The following is a 16,814-nucleotide window of genomic DNA, read 5'->3' on the forward strand; positions in this document are numbered from 1 at the left end:
AGCTGTCCGCTGCGCCCTCTGTGGCCAGGGCTTCCCGGGCCGGCGTTCTCTGGAGCGGCACTTGCGAGAGCATGAGGAGGAGACCAAAAGTGGTCAGGGAGGTCCTGGAGGCACAGAGGGCAGCAAGGGGAACCTCGCTGACGACAAGGGACTGGAGGACAGATCTGGTGGTACTGAGTCAGTTCCCCAGCTGCAGCGTGGAGCCAGGAGGCCAGGGGAGCAGAGTCATAGCCCCAGCAGGTCAGCAGGTTCAGAAGCCACAGAGCCAGTACCCTGGGGCATGGGGCAAACGGATGGATGGCAAGGAGATAGGGGACCGGTGAATCATGATGGAGATTGGGTTCCTCAGGGTCATGTACTGACCAAGCCAGAAGAGGAGTCAGCAGACAGTGTCCCCATAAGTTCTTGCCACCTTGGCAACAGCCAGCCCAATGGACCTAGTCATGTGGACAGCTGGGACAATAGAGACAGCACCCCTCAGCTCCAACCAGAGAGCCACCCCTTTTCCTGCTGCCGTTGTGGTAAGACCTGCCAGTCGGAAGGCCCCTTGAACCACCACACCCATAAGGCAGACTGCCACTATTGCCTGCTCTGCTCCAAGGAGTTCCTGAATCCTGTGGCCACTGAGAGTCACAGCCACAACCACGTATCTTCCCAGACCTTTGCCTGCCCTGACTGTGGCAAAACCTTTCCGTTCCAACATGAACTAGCCAGCCACCTGCAAACTCATGCCAAGGGCCTCAGTCAGGTGCCACCCCAGATAGAGGAGGCCAGAGGCCCCAAAGCTGGGACTGTGGAGGATGAGGTAGATGTCGCTGGTCAAGGGAAAGCCCAGAAGGCCCCAACAGATCCCCCCCGGGCCCCAGGAGAGAATACTGAGAGAGCTAAAGAAGGGCAGGGAGTAAAGTCCACAGTGGCTGAAGATGAGGACCGGCCCTTCCGCTGTGCCCAGTGTGGGCGTTCATACCGCCATGCCGGTAGCTTGTTGAACCACCAGAAGGCCCACACCACTGGACTCTATCCTTGCTCCCTCTGTCCCAAACTTCTACCCAACCTGCTTTCCCTTAAGAACCATGGCAGGACCCACACGGACCCCAAACGCCATCGCTGCAGCATCTGTGGCAAGGCCTTCCGGACAGCTGCCCGGCTGGAGGGCCACGGGCGGGTCCATGCACCCCAGGAGGGGCCCTTCACCTGCCCCCATTGTCCCCGCCATTTCCGCCGCCGCATCAGCTTTCTGCAGCACCAGCAGCAGCACCAGGAGGAACGGACAGTGGCCAACTCTGGTACGGGGATATGAATGGGCAGAGGACTGAAGGGTCCCAGAGGAGGTGGGCATACAGTGGAGGGCAAAATCTGGCCCCAAGGTAGTGGGGAAGCAAGGAGTGAGAGGAAAGGGTCCTATGGGTCTGAGAGGTGACCAGAAGCTTGGGTATGGAATGAGAAAACTAGTTTGAAGATGCTGTCCTTTGAGTGGCCTAGATCTGAACCCCTGGGTCAGGTAAATAGATAGCATGGTGGGGTGGGATAAGGACTGGGCAGGGGCAGAGACCGCTGCCTGGGCTCCTCTGCTGTGCCTGAGCCAAAGAGGAGTCTTCGTTTTGGGAGGGAAGGCAGCTGGGTACCATCTGGCTGCTACATCTGGAAACCCTCCTGATCCAGCCAGTAATGACTCCCAGGGGAAAAGATTATCTAGGTTCTGCTCTTCCCTAGAGTAGGCAGGGAGTCAGGGAATGAGGAAGGGGCTGAGGGAGGCACCCCCAGGCTGGACTTTGTGGCTTCAGTGCTGACTTGGCCAGAGAAACTAGGCCACTGAATGGCCCCCAGCTCCCTGTCCCTGTTTCCCTGCATCTGGTCTCTGCTCCCCCTCCGCTTTTCTTGGAAACTAGACCTTTGGTCCTTTCCTACTAGTATTGCCTCACATCTCTTCTCTTTATTCAGCCCTTTTCTCTGTCTGCTGTGTATGCTTTTTAGGATCCAACCAAACCACCCTTTCTACCTGCACACCCCCTACCGCCAGCACACCTTTAACTGGAGGGCTGAGTCACAGATGATAGTTCCTTTGAAGCCAGGCCCAGCTGTAGTAACAACAGTGATTAGCCCCTATCACCCTTCTCTATCGGGGAATCTCCACGGAGTCACCTCCACCCAGCCAAACTGGAAGATGAGCTGGAAGAGTGGGACAGCCCATTCCCCCAGCAAGCGCTGGGCTTGCTCGCTTCACCTCTAGAGATCTCCCAGAACCCATTCCACTTAGTGGCCACCAAGGATGGGTGCCCTGAGATGGCGGGCCCTTGACCAGAAATTGTCAGGGAAGGAGGGGATGGTGGCTGAGAGTCCCCTAAGAGAGCTGATGAGATGGCGTTCAAGGTGAAAGGTTTCTTGTAACCTTAAGGGAACGAGTGAGGAGCCAGTTAGCCAAGCCTGGGAAACCCAGTGGAAGTCGTAGGGCGATAGGGCTCTCCTACAGGTTCCTCGGGCCATGGGCAGGGCTGGGGAGGGGAGTACAAGCTGTATGGAGTGTGCCCCCTCAGTACCTTCTCTCTCCCCAGGAGCCTCAAAGGCACCAGCAGCGGGCCTGTCATTGCCCCCTCCACCCACCCCCACGACCCCACTTCTGGACCCTTCACCCCAGTGGCCTGCAGATCTCAGCTTCTCCCTCTGAACTTCAATTCTCCAAAGATCAATACAGGGCAAGAGTGCAGGTTGCAGGGAAAGGTTTGACCTCCATGTTCTACTCAGGAGTAGTTTGGGCATCCCCATCTCTCCTCTCCCCTGGCTTCTCTCCCACGTCCCTGTCCGTGAAGGGCCTCCTTCCCCAGCCTTGGTCACCATGCAATTCATTATGCTCGTCCCACAAGAAACCTGGTGCCAGGGTGTGCGGGATGCGGGGCTACCCTCACCACCCTCACCCACCGGGTTCCAACACCAGGGAGGCAGATTCAGAGAGAGCCAGGGATAGGAATGTTGCCTGTGGAGGGGGGAGGGGGGGCTTTTGCTACAATTTGTAACTTATTTTCTAAAGTCTATTTTGTAACAATTTATTTAAGTTTAAAAAAAGGAAAATTGCACCACCAGTCCCCTTCCCCCGCCAAAAAAGAACATTTTCCAAGTATGTGGCTGGTGTGGTTATATGTGAGGGGATGAAGAAGAGGGGAGAGTGGGACGCCTGCGTCGGAGAGCAGAGCTGAGAGCGGGGAGCACCTACAGGTGACAAGTCCCTGTCCTGCAGGGGGGGGGACGGGGCAGCTGCCAATCCACTGGGCTTTGGGGCCTGCCCAGGGCCTGGAATTGTGTGGGTGGGGGGAATGGAGAGGGGCAGAGGCAGTGATGTGTCTGCAGCATCCCAGAGCCACCTGTCAGCAGTCAGCTGGTTGGCCTGTGGGAGAGGAAGAGGTGGGTGGTGGCCTCTCCTCACACTCTCCTCCTGGAAGGAGGAGGAAGGAGGTGCCACACAGCCCCCACGAGGGATGAGAAAACAGGTTCAGAGGTTGAGAGGCCTGTTCCAAGTCTCACGATGACAGAATTTGAATCCAGATGGGTCTGTCTACCGCTCCACCCCACTCAGGGCATCTAGAGGTGACTCAGATCAGATCTTACAGAGAGAGGGGTCTGGAGAGGGAAGAGTCAGCAGAAGGCCCCAGGGCCACATACTCATATTGGCCAGGCAGCTTCCGGGCTCAGGCTCGGGCTCCGGCTCGGGCTCCTTGGAGAAGTAGACCTGCCAGTCCAAACTGCTGACCCAGTTCTCGTAGGTGGGGAGTGCCGTGAAGACTGCAGGCCGCGCGGGGCCCTGGCAGGCATCTCCAAAGCTGTGTAGCCCAGCCAGGAACCATGTGCCCCTCACCTCAAGCACCAGTGGTGCCCCGGACAGGCCCTGCCAGGGGTCAGTGACACTGGGTGACTTCCTCTTACCCCTCAGCAGTTGTGAGGGGCAGAAAGGCTGAACTTGAGGTGAGGGGCAGGACGGGAGGCCTGTACATGAGCTGCAGGCTGAGGATGCCAGGGGACTGTGGGGTAAGGTTTGGGGGACTGGAGCTTACCTCACAGCCGGGCGGCTCACCCACAACACTGGTGCACACCATCTCTGGCAGAATGGAGGTGCCATCGCTCCCGAGGGCAGTAAGCAGCCGGCCGCAGGCCCTAGGCCCCAGGAGGGTGACAGGCACTGTCTGAGGGGAGCTGGTGCCTGTGGTGGGGGGAGGGAAAGACCCGACTGCCCCAGTGGCCTCGAGGCTGGATGGAGAGCCGCCGGTGGCCCTGTCCCACATACCTGCTCCTTGGTGGGCCAGCCCCAAGACCCAGCCACGTTCCCCATCGGGCAGGTGATGGTCAGCATAGGGCAGGCAGAGGGGCCTCAGGCTGGGGCCTAAGGTCACAGGCTGGGCCAGCAACAGCAGGGCCACATCGTAGCCCCCCTCGAGGTGGGTGTAAGCCCCATGCAGGATGAGTTGCTTGAGGCTGTGCTCCTCTGGTCCGGCCGCCAGCCTTACGCTCCACTCCTCTGGGCTCTGCCGCCTGTGCAGAGACAGCACTGACAGCATTGGGCGGCGGGAGTGGGGGTGAGGGGGGCGGGGGGTACAAAGGTGAGGGAGACAGGGCTCACCCAATGAAGCAGTGGGCAGCAGTCAGCACCACCTCCTCTGACACCAGGGCTCCGCCACAGGCCAGCTTCCCCTGGTGCTTCAGCCTGGCATCCCAGGGCCATGGGGAGGGGGCTTCTGCCTGGGGACCTTCTCCCCTCAGGGATCCGCAGGCTGAAACGGATGGATTACCATCTGCCTTCTTGCTAGCTAAGTGCTTCCCACATGCTATCTAATCCTCACAACGACCTTTTAAGTTGAATTTTGTTACCCCTGTAACCAAAGTTCCCGAAAGGTTAAGTGACTTTCTAGCTCAATAACTACAGGTAAGTAGCAGATTTGATATTCAAAAGCCAGGGCCTAAGCTTTTAACTGACGGTCCAGCCTCAAGGGAGTGGCCTGCTCATCATCCCTCCGCCCCACCTGTCTGCACCCCTCCGGGCTTGGACTGGCTCCAGCATTCCTGGCTCACTCGGGCTTCTCTTACCATCAAGACATAGCTTCCGTCTCAGGAATTATTTTGCATGCAATTTGTGTGGTAATCACTTACGCTAGAATTCTGAGTGGGAGCCCTGCCCTGTCCAGTCTCACTGGGTCTTCCTAGGAAATGTGCAGCAAGGCCCCAAAACCTTCAGCTAGATCACAGGTCCCTCTACCTAACTCCAAACCCAGAAAGTTCTGGAACATCTCAGCCCTAAATGGGGCTGTTCCCATCCTAGAGACTCAGGGGTGGGCCTTAAAATCCCCCTCATTGGCATATGGCAGTTTGTGGATGCCCTGTATCAATTCTCTATTGCAAACTGAAATTTATTTCACCGTGGCTTCCACCTGCTGCCCAGAAGTCCTCGCAAGCCTGGCTGTCCCCACATATCACACTCTTAACAGCCTCTGCGCATACCTACACAGCTGTCCTCATCACTGATCTGCAAGGCCTCTGGGTTCTGGGCCAGAAAGGCTGCGCCCCCAGCGCGAGCCTGCAGCCAGGAGCTGTGGGCAGCCGTGTCAGTCAGCAGCACGGGAGTGTCTTCCTGGGCACAGCTTGATGTGAAGCTGATGATCCCAGCCTGAACCCAGTGTCCATCAGGCTCATGGCACAGCACGGGGCCCCCAGAATCTCCCTGAAGCAGGCAATGGAGTCAAGGACAGACACCTGAGCCCAGCCCTGGGCAGACATCCTCTGCAGCCCTTCCACCCATCCCTGTGCCAGGCCCCCTCCCCTCTGCTTCCTGCCCCTCTCCTCCCCTTCAGACCTGGCAGGGCCCCTGCACCCCGGGCTGGGCACCCCCACACAGCATCCCAGGCCGGGCCGGGCTGGCCAGCAGCCGCTGGTGCAGCCTGTTGTAGAGACAGTTACACGTGGGGCGGCTGATTAGACGCAGGCGCAGATTCCGTAGGATCCTGGGAGCTGGAAAAAGACGGGCTTGGGGCTGGAGTCTGGGCTCTGGGGAGCAAGGAAGACTAGAAGCAGAGACCGTTGCCAGCTGAGGCTGTCACCTTGGGCAAGAGGACTGCCTCTTTGGGCTTCAGCCTGGGGCAGCACTTACCATCACTAATGTCCTGGTCCCAGCCAGTGGCCCAGCAAGAGGTCCCAAAGGGGAAGCGATGGGCAGGTCTGGGCAAGCAGAGGGGCGTGTGGGCTGTGGGGTGGGCGAGCCGTAGCAGGGCCAGGTCTGAGCCCTGGCTGTAGTGGTTGTAGGCCCTGGGCAGCTGCAGAGAAGTCACCCCGACCTCCTCAGCCCCGGGGCTCAGCCCCTCACGCTGCAGAGAGCCCAGGACAACGGACCAGGAGCTCAGTTCTGTCAATGCCGCTCTGGAAAGAGAGGGACGAGGCCCAGGCATGGAGTGCAGAGGGGGACAGTGCACCAAGGAAGACAGAACAAGGTAGGTGAACGGACAAATACCATCTGTGGCTTTAAGCAAGGCCTTTCCTTCTCCCAACCTGTTTCTCGTTTGTAAGGCTTCTGCCATGAAGGCTGTTAAGAGCAACTTGATAGTAAGTACCTGGCACATCGCAGAGTCTCAGTAAACAGTCCTTTGTTATTCTAAGGGCAGGGATCAGCACTGTGGAGTTTGGGGACACATCACCCACCCCCAAAGTCGGCAGCCCTGTCGGAGCCCAGCCACAACTCACTTTTCAAAGCAGTGGGCAGCCGTGAGGACCCAGGTGTCCGCCACCAGGGAGCCACTGCAGATGTGCACCCCCTGCCTCCGCACACTGGCCTGCCACGGCCACTCGCCAGGCCCCGTGCTGCCCTCCTGAGGCTCAGGGGGGCCAGGGCCGCGCTGCCCGCAGGCTGTGGAGAGAGGTGGGTCAGGAGAGCAGGCCCCCATCCTGTCCTCACAGGGTCCATCCAGACCCCGGGAAGGCCCAAGCCCCATCTCTGGCAGAATGGAGGTGCCATCGCTCCCGAGGGCAGTAAGCAGCCGGCCGCAGGCCCTAGGCCCCAGGAGGGTGACAGGCACTGTCTGAGGGGAGCTGGTGCCTGTGGTGGGGGGAGGGAAAGACCCGACTGCCCCAGTGGCCTCGAGGCTGGATGGAGAGCCGCCGGTGGCCCTGTCCCACATACCTGCTCCTTGGTGGGCCAGCCCCAAGACCCAGCCACGTTCCCCATCGGGCAGGTGATGGTCAGCATAGGGCAGGCAGAGGGGCCTCAGGCTGGGGCCTAAGGTCACAGGCTGGGCCAGCAACAGCAGGGCCACATCGTAGCCCCCCTCGAGGTGGGTGTAAGCCCCATGCAGGATGAGTTGCTTGAGGCTGTGCTCCTCTGGTCCGGCCGCCAGCCTTACGCTCCACTCCTCTGGGCTCTGCCGCCTGTGCAGAGACAGCACTGACAGCATTGGGCGGCGGGAGTGGGGGTGAGGGGGGCGGGGGTACAAAGGTGAGGGAGACAGGGCTCACCCAATGAAGCAGTGGGCAGCAGTCAGCACCACCTCCTCTGACACCAGGGCTCCGCCACAGGCCAGCTTCCCCTGGTGCTTCAGCCTGGCATCCCAGGGCCATGGGGAGGGGGCTTCTGCCTGGGGACCTTCTCCCCTCAGGGATCCGCAGGCTGAAACGGATGGATTACCATCTGCCTTCTTGCTAAGTGCTTCCCACATGCTATCTAATCCTCACAACGACCTTTTAAGTTGAATTTTGTTACCCCTGTAACCAAAGTTCCCGAAAGGTTAAGTGACTTTCTAGCTCAATAACTACAGGTAAGTAGCAGATTTGATATTCAAAAGCCAGGGCCTAAGCTTTTAACTGACGGTCCAGCCTCAAGGGAGTGGCCTGCTCATCATCCCTCCGCCCCACCTGTCTGCACCCCTCCGGGCTTGGACTGGCTCCAGCATTCCTGGCTCACTCGGGCTTCTCTTACCATCAAGACATAGCTTCCGTCTCAGGAATTATTTTGCATGCAATTTGTGTGGTAATCACTTACGCTAGAATTCTGAGTGGGAGCCCTGCCCTGTCCAGTCTCACTGGGTCTTCCTAGGAAATGTGCAGCAAGGCCCCAAAACCTTCAGCTAGATCACAGGTCCCTCTACCTAACTCCAAACCCAGAAAGTTCTGGAACATCTCAGCCCTAAATGGGGCTGTTCCCATCCTAGAGACTCAGGGGTGGGCCTTAAAATCCCCCTCATTGGCATATGGCAGTTTGTGGATGCCCTGTATCAATTCTCTATTGCAAACTGAAATTTATTTCACCGTGGCTTCCACCTGCTGCCCAGAAGTCCTCGCAAGCCTGGCTGTCCCCACATATCACACTCTTAACAGCCTCTGCGCATACCTACACAGCTGTCCTCATCACTGATCTGCAAGGCCTCTGGGTTCTGGGCCAGAAAGGCTGCGCCCCCAGCGCGAGCCTGCAGCCAGGAGCTGTGGGCAGCCGTGTCAGTCAGCAGCACGGGAGTGTCTTCCTGGGCACAGCTTGATGTGAAGCTGATGATCCCAGCCTGAACCCAGTGTCCATCAGGCTCATGGCACAGCACGGGGCCCCCAGAATCTCCCTGAAGCAGGCAATGGAGTCAAGGACAGACACCTGAGCCCAGCCCTGGGCAGACATCCTCTGCAGCCCTTCCACCCATCCCTGTGCCAGGCCCCCTCCCCTCTGCTTCCTTCCCCTCTCCTCCCCTTCAGACCTGGCAGGGCCCCTGCACCCCGGGCTGGGCACCCCCACACAGCATCCCAGGCCGGGCCGGGCTGGCCAGCAGCCGCTGGTGCAGCCTGTTGTAGAGACAGTTACACGTGGGGCGGCTGATTAGACGCAGGCGCAGATTCCGTAGGATCCTGGGAGCTGGAAAAAGACGGGCTTGGGGCTGGAGTCTGGGCTCTGGGGAGCAAGGAAGACTAGAAGCAGAGACCGTTGCCAGCTGAGGCTGTCACCTTGGGCAAGAGGACTGCCTCTTTGGGCTTCAGCCTGGGGCAGCACTTACCATCACTAATGTCCTGGTCCCAGCCAGTGGCCCAGCAAGAGGTCCCAAAGGGGAAGCGATGGGCAGGTCTGGGCAAGCAGAGGGGCGTGTGGGCTGTGGGGTGGGCGAGCCGTAGCAGGGCCAGGTCTGAGCCCTGGCTGTAGTGGTTGTAGGCCCTGGGCAGCTGCAGAGAAGTCACCCCGACCTCCTCAGCCCCGGGGCTCAGCCCCTCACGCTGCAGAGAGCCCAGAACAACGGACCAGGAGCTCAGTTCTGTCAATGCCGCTCTGGAAAGAGAGGGACGAGGCCCAGGCATGGAGTGCAGAGGGGGACAGTGCACCAAGGAAGACAGAACAAGGTAGGTGAACGGACAAATACCATCTGTGGCTTTAAGCAAGGCCTTTCCTTCTCCCAACCTGTTTCTCGTTTGTAAGGCTTCTGCCATGAAGGCTGTTAAGAGCAACTTGATAGTAAGTACCTGGCACATCGCAGAGTCTCAGTAAACAGTCCTTTGTTATTCTAAGGGCAGGGATCAGCACTGTGGCGTTTGGGGACACATCACCCACCCCCAAAGTCGGCAGCCCTGTCGGAGCCCAGCCACAACTCACTTTTCAAAGCAGTGGGCAGCCGTGAGGACCCAGGTGTCCGCCACCAGGGAGCCACTGCAGATGTGCACCCCCTGCCTCCGCACACTGGCCTGCCACGGCCACTCGCCAGGCCCCGTGCTGCCCTCCTGAGGCTCAGGGGGGCCAGGGCCGCGCTGCCCGCAGGCTGTGGAGAGAGGTGGGTCAGGAGAGCAGGCCCCCATCCTGTCCTCACAGGGTCCATCCAGACCCCGGGAAGGCCCAAGCCCCGTGTCCCCAGAGCTTACCACGCTGAGCTGCCTGAAGACCTGGGAAGAGAGAGACACGGGTGACACTTGGGGGAGCCTTCCCTGGCTGGCCCAGGTTTGGTGGAGGGGAGAGGTTGGGGGATAGGCCCTGGGCCCTTGCCGATGACTCTGTGGCTACCTCACCAGCCCCTCCCAGAATGAAAATATTTATGTGTGGTCCAGGAACAGCTTTTATTGGAACCTACTCAGAGCATCTGCTCAGTAATTAACTCTCCTCCCTCAGCTGTGCTCAGCACTCCAGGCCTGAGGAGCAGGGCCTGGGGTTCAGCTTGGGACCAGGCCAGCCCTCCTCCACGCTTCAGAACCCCAACTCCTGCCCCCGCCACTGAGTCAGGAGGCAGCCAGTGAGTGTGGAGAGCATTAGCTTAATTGTGCCCTCAGCCATGGAGGCCGAGGAGGAAGGATTAGAGGCCTGCGTCATGTCCACCCATTTTGACGACTCAGACTCCCCCACCTTTCCAGAAACTGCCAGACTCAACCAAAGAGTCTCCTGCCCTGCCTCTTCCCCATAATAGGCACACGCAGACACACCCACTGCACATCTGAGCCTGGAGAGATGGGGCAGAGGCAAAGGCTGGGAGACTGAGGCTAAAGGTCTCAGAACTTGCCTAAGGTCTTGCTGGAGGTAGAGGGGCAGACGGGGGCACAGGGATCACACACAGGCACTGACAGCCCTGCAGACAGACTCCTCCAGCCCAAGAATATCACACCCTTTTTGACACAGACAGACACACAGACGTCCCCCCCCACAGCCAGACATGGCTGTACCACCACCGGTGGACTGTCACCCACAGGCAGTCTTCCTCACACACACCAAGCTGCAGGGGCTGCTGGGCAGAGGGTGGCCCCTGAACCCCCACCATACCACTCCCCCACCCACTCAAACACAGGTGGCTCACCCTCTATGAGGACCACGGCTCCCAGGAGCAGCAGCCCTGGTCCCCAGCTCTGCCTCATGCTGCTCCGGGCCACTCTGCCGCCTGTGCTGTGGTTCTCAGAGAAGCCACCGGGTCTCGCTAGCTCCACCTCTGCTCCGCCCCCAGTTGGCTAGGAGTCAGGTGTCATTGCTTTTCCTGGGCTGGAAGGAAGCCAGTAGCTCCTGGTTCTGGGGCTGTGTGACCCTGGGCTATTCACCACCCCTCTCTGGGCCATGGCCATGAGCTCACAGACAGAGTTCAAAGGCCAGTTCCCCCGCGTGCTACTGGAGTGACCTTGGACATTTAGCCGGTCTGTGCCTTGTCTGAAAAACTCAGAAAATGCCAATTTAAAAACACTTAGACCAGAGCCTGGCATAGATTCAACCTCTCCCAGCATGGAAGCTCTCTCCTGTCGCTAAAGGACACCACGGCAGGCCCTCCCGTTCTCACTTTTCAGTGTCCGCACCTCTCACCCAGGCCCAGGTCCAAGTGGACTTCACATACCTTCTCCCATCTTGCTTCAGATACAGTGAGTTCAGGGCTGACAGTCAAGGGGCCAGGGCTCTGCTACCTGCTAGCCGAGAGACTGGCAAATCTCAACACCTCTGTGGGCCCGCCCCCTTTCCGGCAGGCAGGGGTACAGTCCTGCCCACCTTTCTCGCAGGTGTCGGAAGACTCGCTCAGGAGGGAGGAACATTCAGGGTGCGTTCTTTTCCTGTTCCTGACGTCTAGCTCAGGCCAGCCCAGACTGTTCAGGAACCCTGACCCCAACACAGATGCTGGCTCTGGTGGGTTAAAACCCTGAGGGCTTCCTAACCCCCTTCCAGACACTAGCTGTGTGATCTTAGGCAAATTACCTAGCTTCTCCGTACCTCAGTTTCCTCATCAAGACAGGGATAATAATAGTACCTACCTCATACAAATTGCTAGAAGGATTAAATGAGTTAACACATGTCATGTTCTTAAACAGTGCTTGGCATGCAGGTAAGTGCTCTGTACATGTTAGGAAAAACAAATCAAAAACACAACCTGGCCCTGGCCCTTCAGAGCTGCCAAGACTGTCTTGGGGTGGTAGATAAGGCAGCCAGAAGGGTTAAGGTTACACTATAGGAAGAACTTCCCAGCAAATATGCATAGAACCAGAGGGCAGCTTGTTCTTACAAGTGCGTGCGTGGCCCTCACAGGAGAGGAGGCCTGGCCCCCGTGGGCAGCAGCGGGCTGCCAGCCTGTTTCCTGCAGCTGGGGGCGCCCCGGTCTTGCTGACTCCACATGAAGGCTGTGGAGAAGGAACTAACCACCCTTCCCAAGCAGACCCCCCACTCTCCCTCCAACTCATATCCTTCCAGTCCCAGAGGAGGCAAGAGTTAGGGCCCGTGGCAGACAGGTGGCTCAGACTTAACCAATTTAAGAAATTTTATTGCTCAGAACCTTCCCTCCTGGGGCAAAGGCAGGAGCTTTGGAAATCAATCCTTGGGGACAGAGCCAGAGGCACCAGGTGGAGGAAAGAGTGTGGCACATTTGGTCCATTGTCCTGTGTGGGGAGTATGGTGGAGGTGGGCTGTAGACTCCTCTAGGACCCAGGCGTGCTGCCTTTGGCAAAGCTGACACACCAAAGCAGAGCATAAGAGGTCAGTGAGGGCTCAGTGCCCCTTGACCTTGCCCTGAGGTCTCTGGACGTCCCGGAAGCTGAGCACCATCAGGCCCACGTTGATGGCATAGGTCGTGATGCAAACAATGCAGAAATCATGGAGCACAAAGAACAGGATCCAGGCCAGGTAGACGGAGCCGACGAGAGACACCAGGGAGCTCAGCAGCAGCAGGGCAGACACCCAGCGGCCCCAGAGGCAACCTGCGAGGAAGAAAAGGGTCAAACATGGGCTTCAGGGACAAGCCACCTCTAGAAACTGCCACGACTTTGGTGCCACCCAGGCAGCAGGGGCTGCTGGGGAAATCTCTAAAATCAGAGGGTCTGACAGGCCCCTCAAGGCCTTGGTTTTCCTCTCTGTGCAATGATCCCTGGGACCCAAATACTGCATTTTCCTACTGAAATGTCATCCACATGAGATGAAAGACAAACAACCCTTAGATTCCCCCAGAAAAGAACTCCCGAGTCTTTCCAACAAAAGTGGTGCCCTCGGAAGTGGTTAAGGGTCCTTCTGACTCTGACACTTCCAAGACCAACTGAAAGGCTCCTATTAGTTCCCACCTCCGTCAGCTCTAAGAGCCCCCGAGGTTGCAAGCAATGGGGCTGGAAAGGAAGGGCTGCCATGAAGGGGCGGGGCCAGTTACCTAACAACAGCTGCAGTGAGTAGAAGATGCATCCGAATATGCTGTTGGATTGATTGAAGACACTGTCTGGACCCAGCACTTGTTCCACCAGCCCGAAGCCCTGGCCCCACCTGGTGGAGGGGAAGGCCCAGGTAAGGAGTGTCGTCAACCCAGTGCCCTGGGCCCTGTCCTGAAGGGGTGATTTCCAAGAAGCCACTTGACCCGGCTGGTGTGGCTCAGTGGTTGAGCTTAGACCTATGATTCCTGGTCGGGGCACTTCCCGGATTGTGAGCTCACCCCCAGGAAGCAGACGATCCATGATTCTCTCTCATCACTGATGTTTCTATATCTGTCTCCATCCCTTCCTCTCCAAAACCAATTTAAATATATATATATATATTTTTTTTTTCTTTCTTTCTTTCTTTTTAAATAGAAGCCATCTTGGCTGTCCTCCTTCCCTATGTCGCCATTTCCCTACCCAGCTTGAGGCCAAGGGTCGATGACCTCCTGGTGAAGCTTCCCTTTGCCACGTCAGGATTCCATGTGTTTGCTCCTCTCTTCCCCCATTCCCAGACCAGGCCTGGCCAAGGTTCCTCCTTGGGCCCCTCTTTTCATCCTAGACCTTCAATAATTCTAAGATGGCATGGTGGGAAATAACAGTTGACCTTGCTTTACAGAGTTACCAGAGACTGGGAATCCGGGGTAGAATCTCTCTGGCCTGGACCCCTAACTCTCCAGCTCCCTGGCCGCCCATTGCCTCCTCTGTATTCGGTCATCCCACTGACCCCAGGCCCTCAAGCATAGCCAGACCTGGCCACCTTATCCCCAGGCACGGCCATCCTCATGAGCAGCATGGGTCCCTACACATTACCTCCCCCTCCTGCCGGGTCACCGTTATTCCTTGGAATCCAGATCCACGAGCTACTCCCAGGAATAACCATAGTCCCCAGCAATATCTGCACCCCCCCCCCCAAATCCGGCCCCTCATTCCTATCTCGGACACCCCCGATTCGCTGGGCAGTGTCCCCTGGAGCAGCCGGTCCCCATGCATCTGCTCCAGAACCACCTGGCAACCTGGCCGCCATGCACACCTGGTTCCCATGCACCGCTCCCACGAACAGCCCGGTACCCCAAGCCTCCCACTCCCACGCGCACCTGGAGGAGAAGACGCGCGAACAGCTGATGGCGGTGCCCACGTCGCAGAGGGCGCGGTAGTCCCGGTCCCGGGCTCGCGCCGCCTTCACGTGCAGTGCGTAGAGCGAGAGCACTAAGCCCGAGAGGCAGAGCGCCAGCCGCACCCACCCGGGGCAGAGGTGGCCACACCCTCCCCGCCCGTCGGCGCGAGCGCGGGCTGGGTCTCGCACTCCCGGATCCAGCTGGGTTTTCCTAGGACTGGATAGGCTTGCTGGCGGTAGGGAAACGGCAAGGAATGCTGGGACTGGAAAACCAGATTAAAGGCGCTCAGGGACTAGACGGCCCGCCAGGCATTCTAGGAGTTGTAGTCCCAGCGGCCGCAATGCCTCAAGGGAAATGGAGTCTGCGGCGTTTTAACCAATACGTACGCCTATCAATTACAGCTAACGGTATATAGCGGTTACTCTGTGACAAGCCCTGTTCTAAGCGTTGGGACATCCAGGACCTAGAGACCAGCGGATCAGGAAATCCAGCGAGTGGTGCGATCCAATCAAGAACCAAGCATTTTCCCTAAAATTATTTCAGATACCATTAAGACGACAATAGCCGTCGTTTGCTCCGCAATTCCTCCCTGCCTCACCAGCGCCTCCTGCCGGCCGGTGTCTCTTTCCTTAAATTCCCAGTTACCACCTCAGCACACCCTGATGGTAACCTAACCTCTGGTCTATGGTGGCGCCCGCCTGGCTAACCCTGAGCCTGGGTCAGTCCAACAGTCCCTCCTTTCGAGGCTTTCGGTGGGCTAGCGGCACTCTCCCCTTCGCAGATACCGCATTTACACCCATCGCTGCTATACCTCTCCTTCCTTCTCATCTGCATCGAAATGTGCTTCTCTTTCCTAGTTTAGAAACAGCAGCACATTTTCTGTTACAATCAAGTATTTGTGAAGATTTTACACTCTCAGTCTCTACTTATTCGCTCCTTCCTTGCTGCCCAGACACCATAAACTAGCTCCTGCCCCCCAAAACTACCCCAACTAGTGGCTGGTGTCATCAGGACACTAACTCCAACGGATATTTTTTAATTCTTATCAGGCTTGACCTCCCAACAGTATTAGTCACTGCAGTGCACTCCTTCCTGGGAACTCTCTCTTCCTCTGGCTTTTGTGACATGTCCCTCTCCTGCCGGCCCACCTCCTTTTCCTGGCTGCTCCCTCTCAGGCCCACTCCTCTCCTTCCAGACAGCATGGTTGGCAGAGCAACAGCCACACAAACATCCATGTCCTAGTCCCTGGGACCTGTGAATGTGTAGGATATAGCAAATGGGAATTAAGGTGGAAGATGGAATTAAGGTCACTAATATGCTGATTTTAAAACAAAGGGATTATCCAGTGGGTCCAATGTAATCACAAGGGTTCCTTACAGTGAAAAAGGGATGCAGAACAAGAGAGTCAGAGGGAGGTGTGACTACAGAAGAAAGGCACACTGAGGTGCAATGTGCTGGCTTTGAAGGTGGAGGAAGGGGTCATGAGCTAAGGAATAGGGGTGGCTTCTAGAGGCAGGAACGGGCAAAGAAATGGATTCTCCCCTAAATGCTCCAGAAAGGAACTGTTGACATCTTGGTTTTAGCCCAGTGAGACCCCTGTCAGACTCCTGAACTGTAAAGCTGTAAAATAATAAGTTCATGTTATTTTAAGCCACTAAGTGTGTAGTAACTGGTTACAGCAGCAATAGGAAACCAGTACAGAGGACTAGGACTTAGGTCTGACCTCTTCCCACAGCCTCCTGGAGTCCCTGCTGTCTATGGCTGGTTTCCCCCAGGATGAGTGCTCTAGGCGGGAGCAAGATGGAAACCACAACATCTTTACCCCTTAGCCTCAAAAGTCACACTGTCATTTCTACCTTATCCTATTGGGACAGGTCAGCCCTACTCAGTGTGAGAAGAGACTGCAGAGTGGTATGAATACCAGGAGGTGGGAACCACAGAGGACTTATTGCTGGTCAACAAGTCACTACAGAAATAATGGTGTAAAGCAAGCATGTCAAACTTTCGGCCCACGGGCCGCATGCGGCCCACAACAAGTATTTTTGCGGCCCAGTCAATATAACAGTATGTAAGAAACATTTTAATAAAAATTTCATAACTTAATTTTTACAATATCCTGTTATACATAATCTATATATATAAAAGGCTAATGACTGACCGACCGTCTGGCCGACCGTCTGACTGACTGGCCGGCCAGTACATATGACGTGCACTGGCATTTTAAAAATAAACGTTGACTCGCGCATACGTGATACATATAAAGCTCTCAGAATGGATATTATTGAAATCCCCAGTGAAATGACTTGTAATGGATCTATTATTGAAGCTACCTTTGGAAAAAGTATATCTATAGGTAATATTAAAAATATAGCCCTGACCGGTTTGGCTCAATGAATAGAGCGTTGGCCTGCTGACTGAAGGGTCCCCGGTTTGATTCCGATCAAAGGGCACATGCCAGGATTGCGGGCACATCCCCAGTAGGGGGTGTGCAGGAGGCAGCTAATCGATGTTTCTCTCTCATTAATGTTTCTAACTCTCTATCCCTCTCCCTTCCTCTCTGTAAAAAAATCAATAAAAAATATA

The 16,814-nt window shown here is 56.9% G+C and overlaps 4 protein-coding genes across 8 annotated transcripts in view; 1 reads left to right on the top strand and 3 right to left on the bottom strand.

Annotated features, from left to right (window-relative positions):
- The window catches only part of ZNF646 (zinc finger protein 646), a 9,310-nt gene extending 6,198 nt beyond the window's left edge, over positions 1–3,112 (top strand). For all 4 annotated transcript variants that reach the window (XM_005882070.2, XM_014529857.1, XM_005882072.2 and 1 more), the window contains exons 3-4: positions 1–1,286; positions 2,553–3,112. In XM_005882070.2, coding sequence (XP_005882132.1) covers positions 1–1,286; positions 2,553–2,665 — 1,399 coding nt within the window. In that variant the 3' untranslated portion in view covers positions 2,666–3,112. The remainder of the gene's footprint in view (positions 1,287–2,552) is intronic.
- A 94-nt stretch (positions 3,113–3,206) lies between these two features.
- PRSS53 (protease, serine, 53) lies at positions 3,207–6,954 on the bottom strand. Of its 2 annotated transcripts, none has more exons than XM_005882069.2 (9): positions 6,715–6,954; positions 6,128–6,393; positions 5,834–5,988; positions 5,482–5,701; positions 4,607–4,757; positions 4,274–4,518; positions 4,044–4,189; positions 3,655–3,877; positions 3,207–3,379 (listed from the first exon to the last, which is right to left on the bottom strand). In XM_005882069.2, the coding sequence occupies exons 1-9, from the start codon at positions 6,912–6,914 to the stop codon at positions 3,360–3,362; spliced, it is 1,626 nt and encodes a 541-aa protein (XP_005882131.1). In that variant the 5' UTR covers positions 6,915–6,954; the 3' UTR covers positions 3,207–3,359. The 2 variants fall into 2 exon arrangements, with proteins under 2 accessions (XP_005882131.1, XP_014385344.1); XM_014529858.1 differs by having other exon boundaries at positions 5,834–6,024.
- Positions 6,955–8,810: 1,856 nt separating this feature from the next.
- Positions 8,811–11,647, bottom strand: LOC102254850 (serine protease 53-like). Its single transcript, XM_014529859.1, has 4 exons — positions 10,770–11,647; positions 9,850–9,870; positions 9,587–9,749; positions 8,811–9,265 (listed from the first exon to the last, which is right to left on the bottom strand). The coding sequence occupies exons 1-4, from the start codon at positions 10,825–10,827 to the stop codon at positions 8,914–8,916; spliced, it is 594 nt and encodes a 197-aa protein (XP_014385345.1). The 5' UTR covers positions 10,828–11,647; the 3' UTR covers positions 8,811–8,913.
- Positions 11,648–12,182: 535 nt separating this feature from the next.
- VKORC1 (vitamin K epoxide reductase complex, subunit 1) lies at positions 12,183–14,687 on the bottom strand. The gene is made up of 4 exons (XM_014529785.1): positions 14,618–14,687; positions 14,211–14,460; positions 13,077–13,186; positions 12,183–12,636 (listed from the first exon to the last, which is right to left on the bottom strand). Exons 1-4 carry the CDS (start codon positions 14,685–14,687, stop codon positions 12,428–12,430), a joined length of 639 nt encoding a protein of 212 aa, XP_014385271.1. The 3' UTR covers positions 12,183–12,427.
- Positions 14,688–16,814: the final 2,127 nt, after the last annotated feature.

Source organism: Myotis brandtii, unplaced genomic scaffold, assembly GCF_000412655.1.
Source record: "Myotis brandtii unplaced genomic scaffold, ASM41265v1 scaffold698, whole genome shotgun sequence".
In the NCBI taxonomy this organism is placed as follows: Eukaryota; Metazoa; Chordata; class Mammalia; order Chiroptera; family Vespertilionidae; genus Myotis; species Myotis brandtii.

What these genes read in the sequence shown, in the direction of transcription:
- PRSS53 (XM_014529858.1), bottom strand. Translation starts at nt 6,914, where the DNA reads ATGGGGGCCTGCTCTCCTGACCCACCTCTCTCCACAGCCTGCGGGCAG. An exon ending in GGACCAGGACATTAGTGATG is followed by an intron (nt 6,025 to 6,127) that starts GTAAGTGCTGCC and finishes CTTGCTCCCCAG; the next exon opens with AGCCCAGACTCCAGCCCCAA. An exon ending in GGGTGCAGGGGCCCTGCCAG is followed by an intron (nt 5,702 to 5,833) that starts GTCTGAAGGGGA and finishes TGCCTGCTTCAG; the next exon opens with GGAGATTCTGGGGGCCCCGT.
- LOC102254850 (XM_014529859.1), bottom strand. Translation starts at nt 10,827, where the DNA reads ATGAGGCAGAGCTGGGGACCAGGGCTGCTGCTCCTGGGAGCCGTGGTC. An exon ending in TCTTCAGGCAGCTCAGCGTG is followed by an intron (nt 9,750 to 9,849) that starts GTAAGCTCTGGG and finishes CTCTCTCCACAG; the next exon opens with CCTGCGGGCAGCGCGGCCCT. An exon ending in GCTGCCCACTGCTTTGAAAA is followed by an intron (nt 9,266 to 9,586) that starts GTGAGTTGTGGC and finishes CTCTCTTTCCAG; the next exon opens with AGCGGCATTGACAGAACTGA.
- VKORC1 (XM_014529785.1), bottom strand. Translation starts at nt 14,687, where the DNA reads ATGTCCCAACGCTTAGAACAGGGCTTGTCACAGAGTAACCGCTATATA. An exon ending in GTTAGCTGTAATTGATAGGC is followed by an intron (nt 14,461 to 14,617) that starts GTACGTATTGGT and finishes CCCTACCGCCAG; the next exon opens with CAAGCCTATCCAGTCCTAGG. An exon ending in TCGCGCGTCTTCTCCTCCAG is followed by an intron (nt 13,187 to 14,210) that starts GTGCGCGTGGGA and finishes CCCCTCCACCAG; the next exon opens with GTGGGGCCAGGGCTTCGGGC.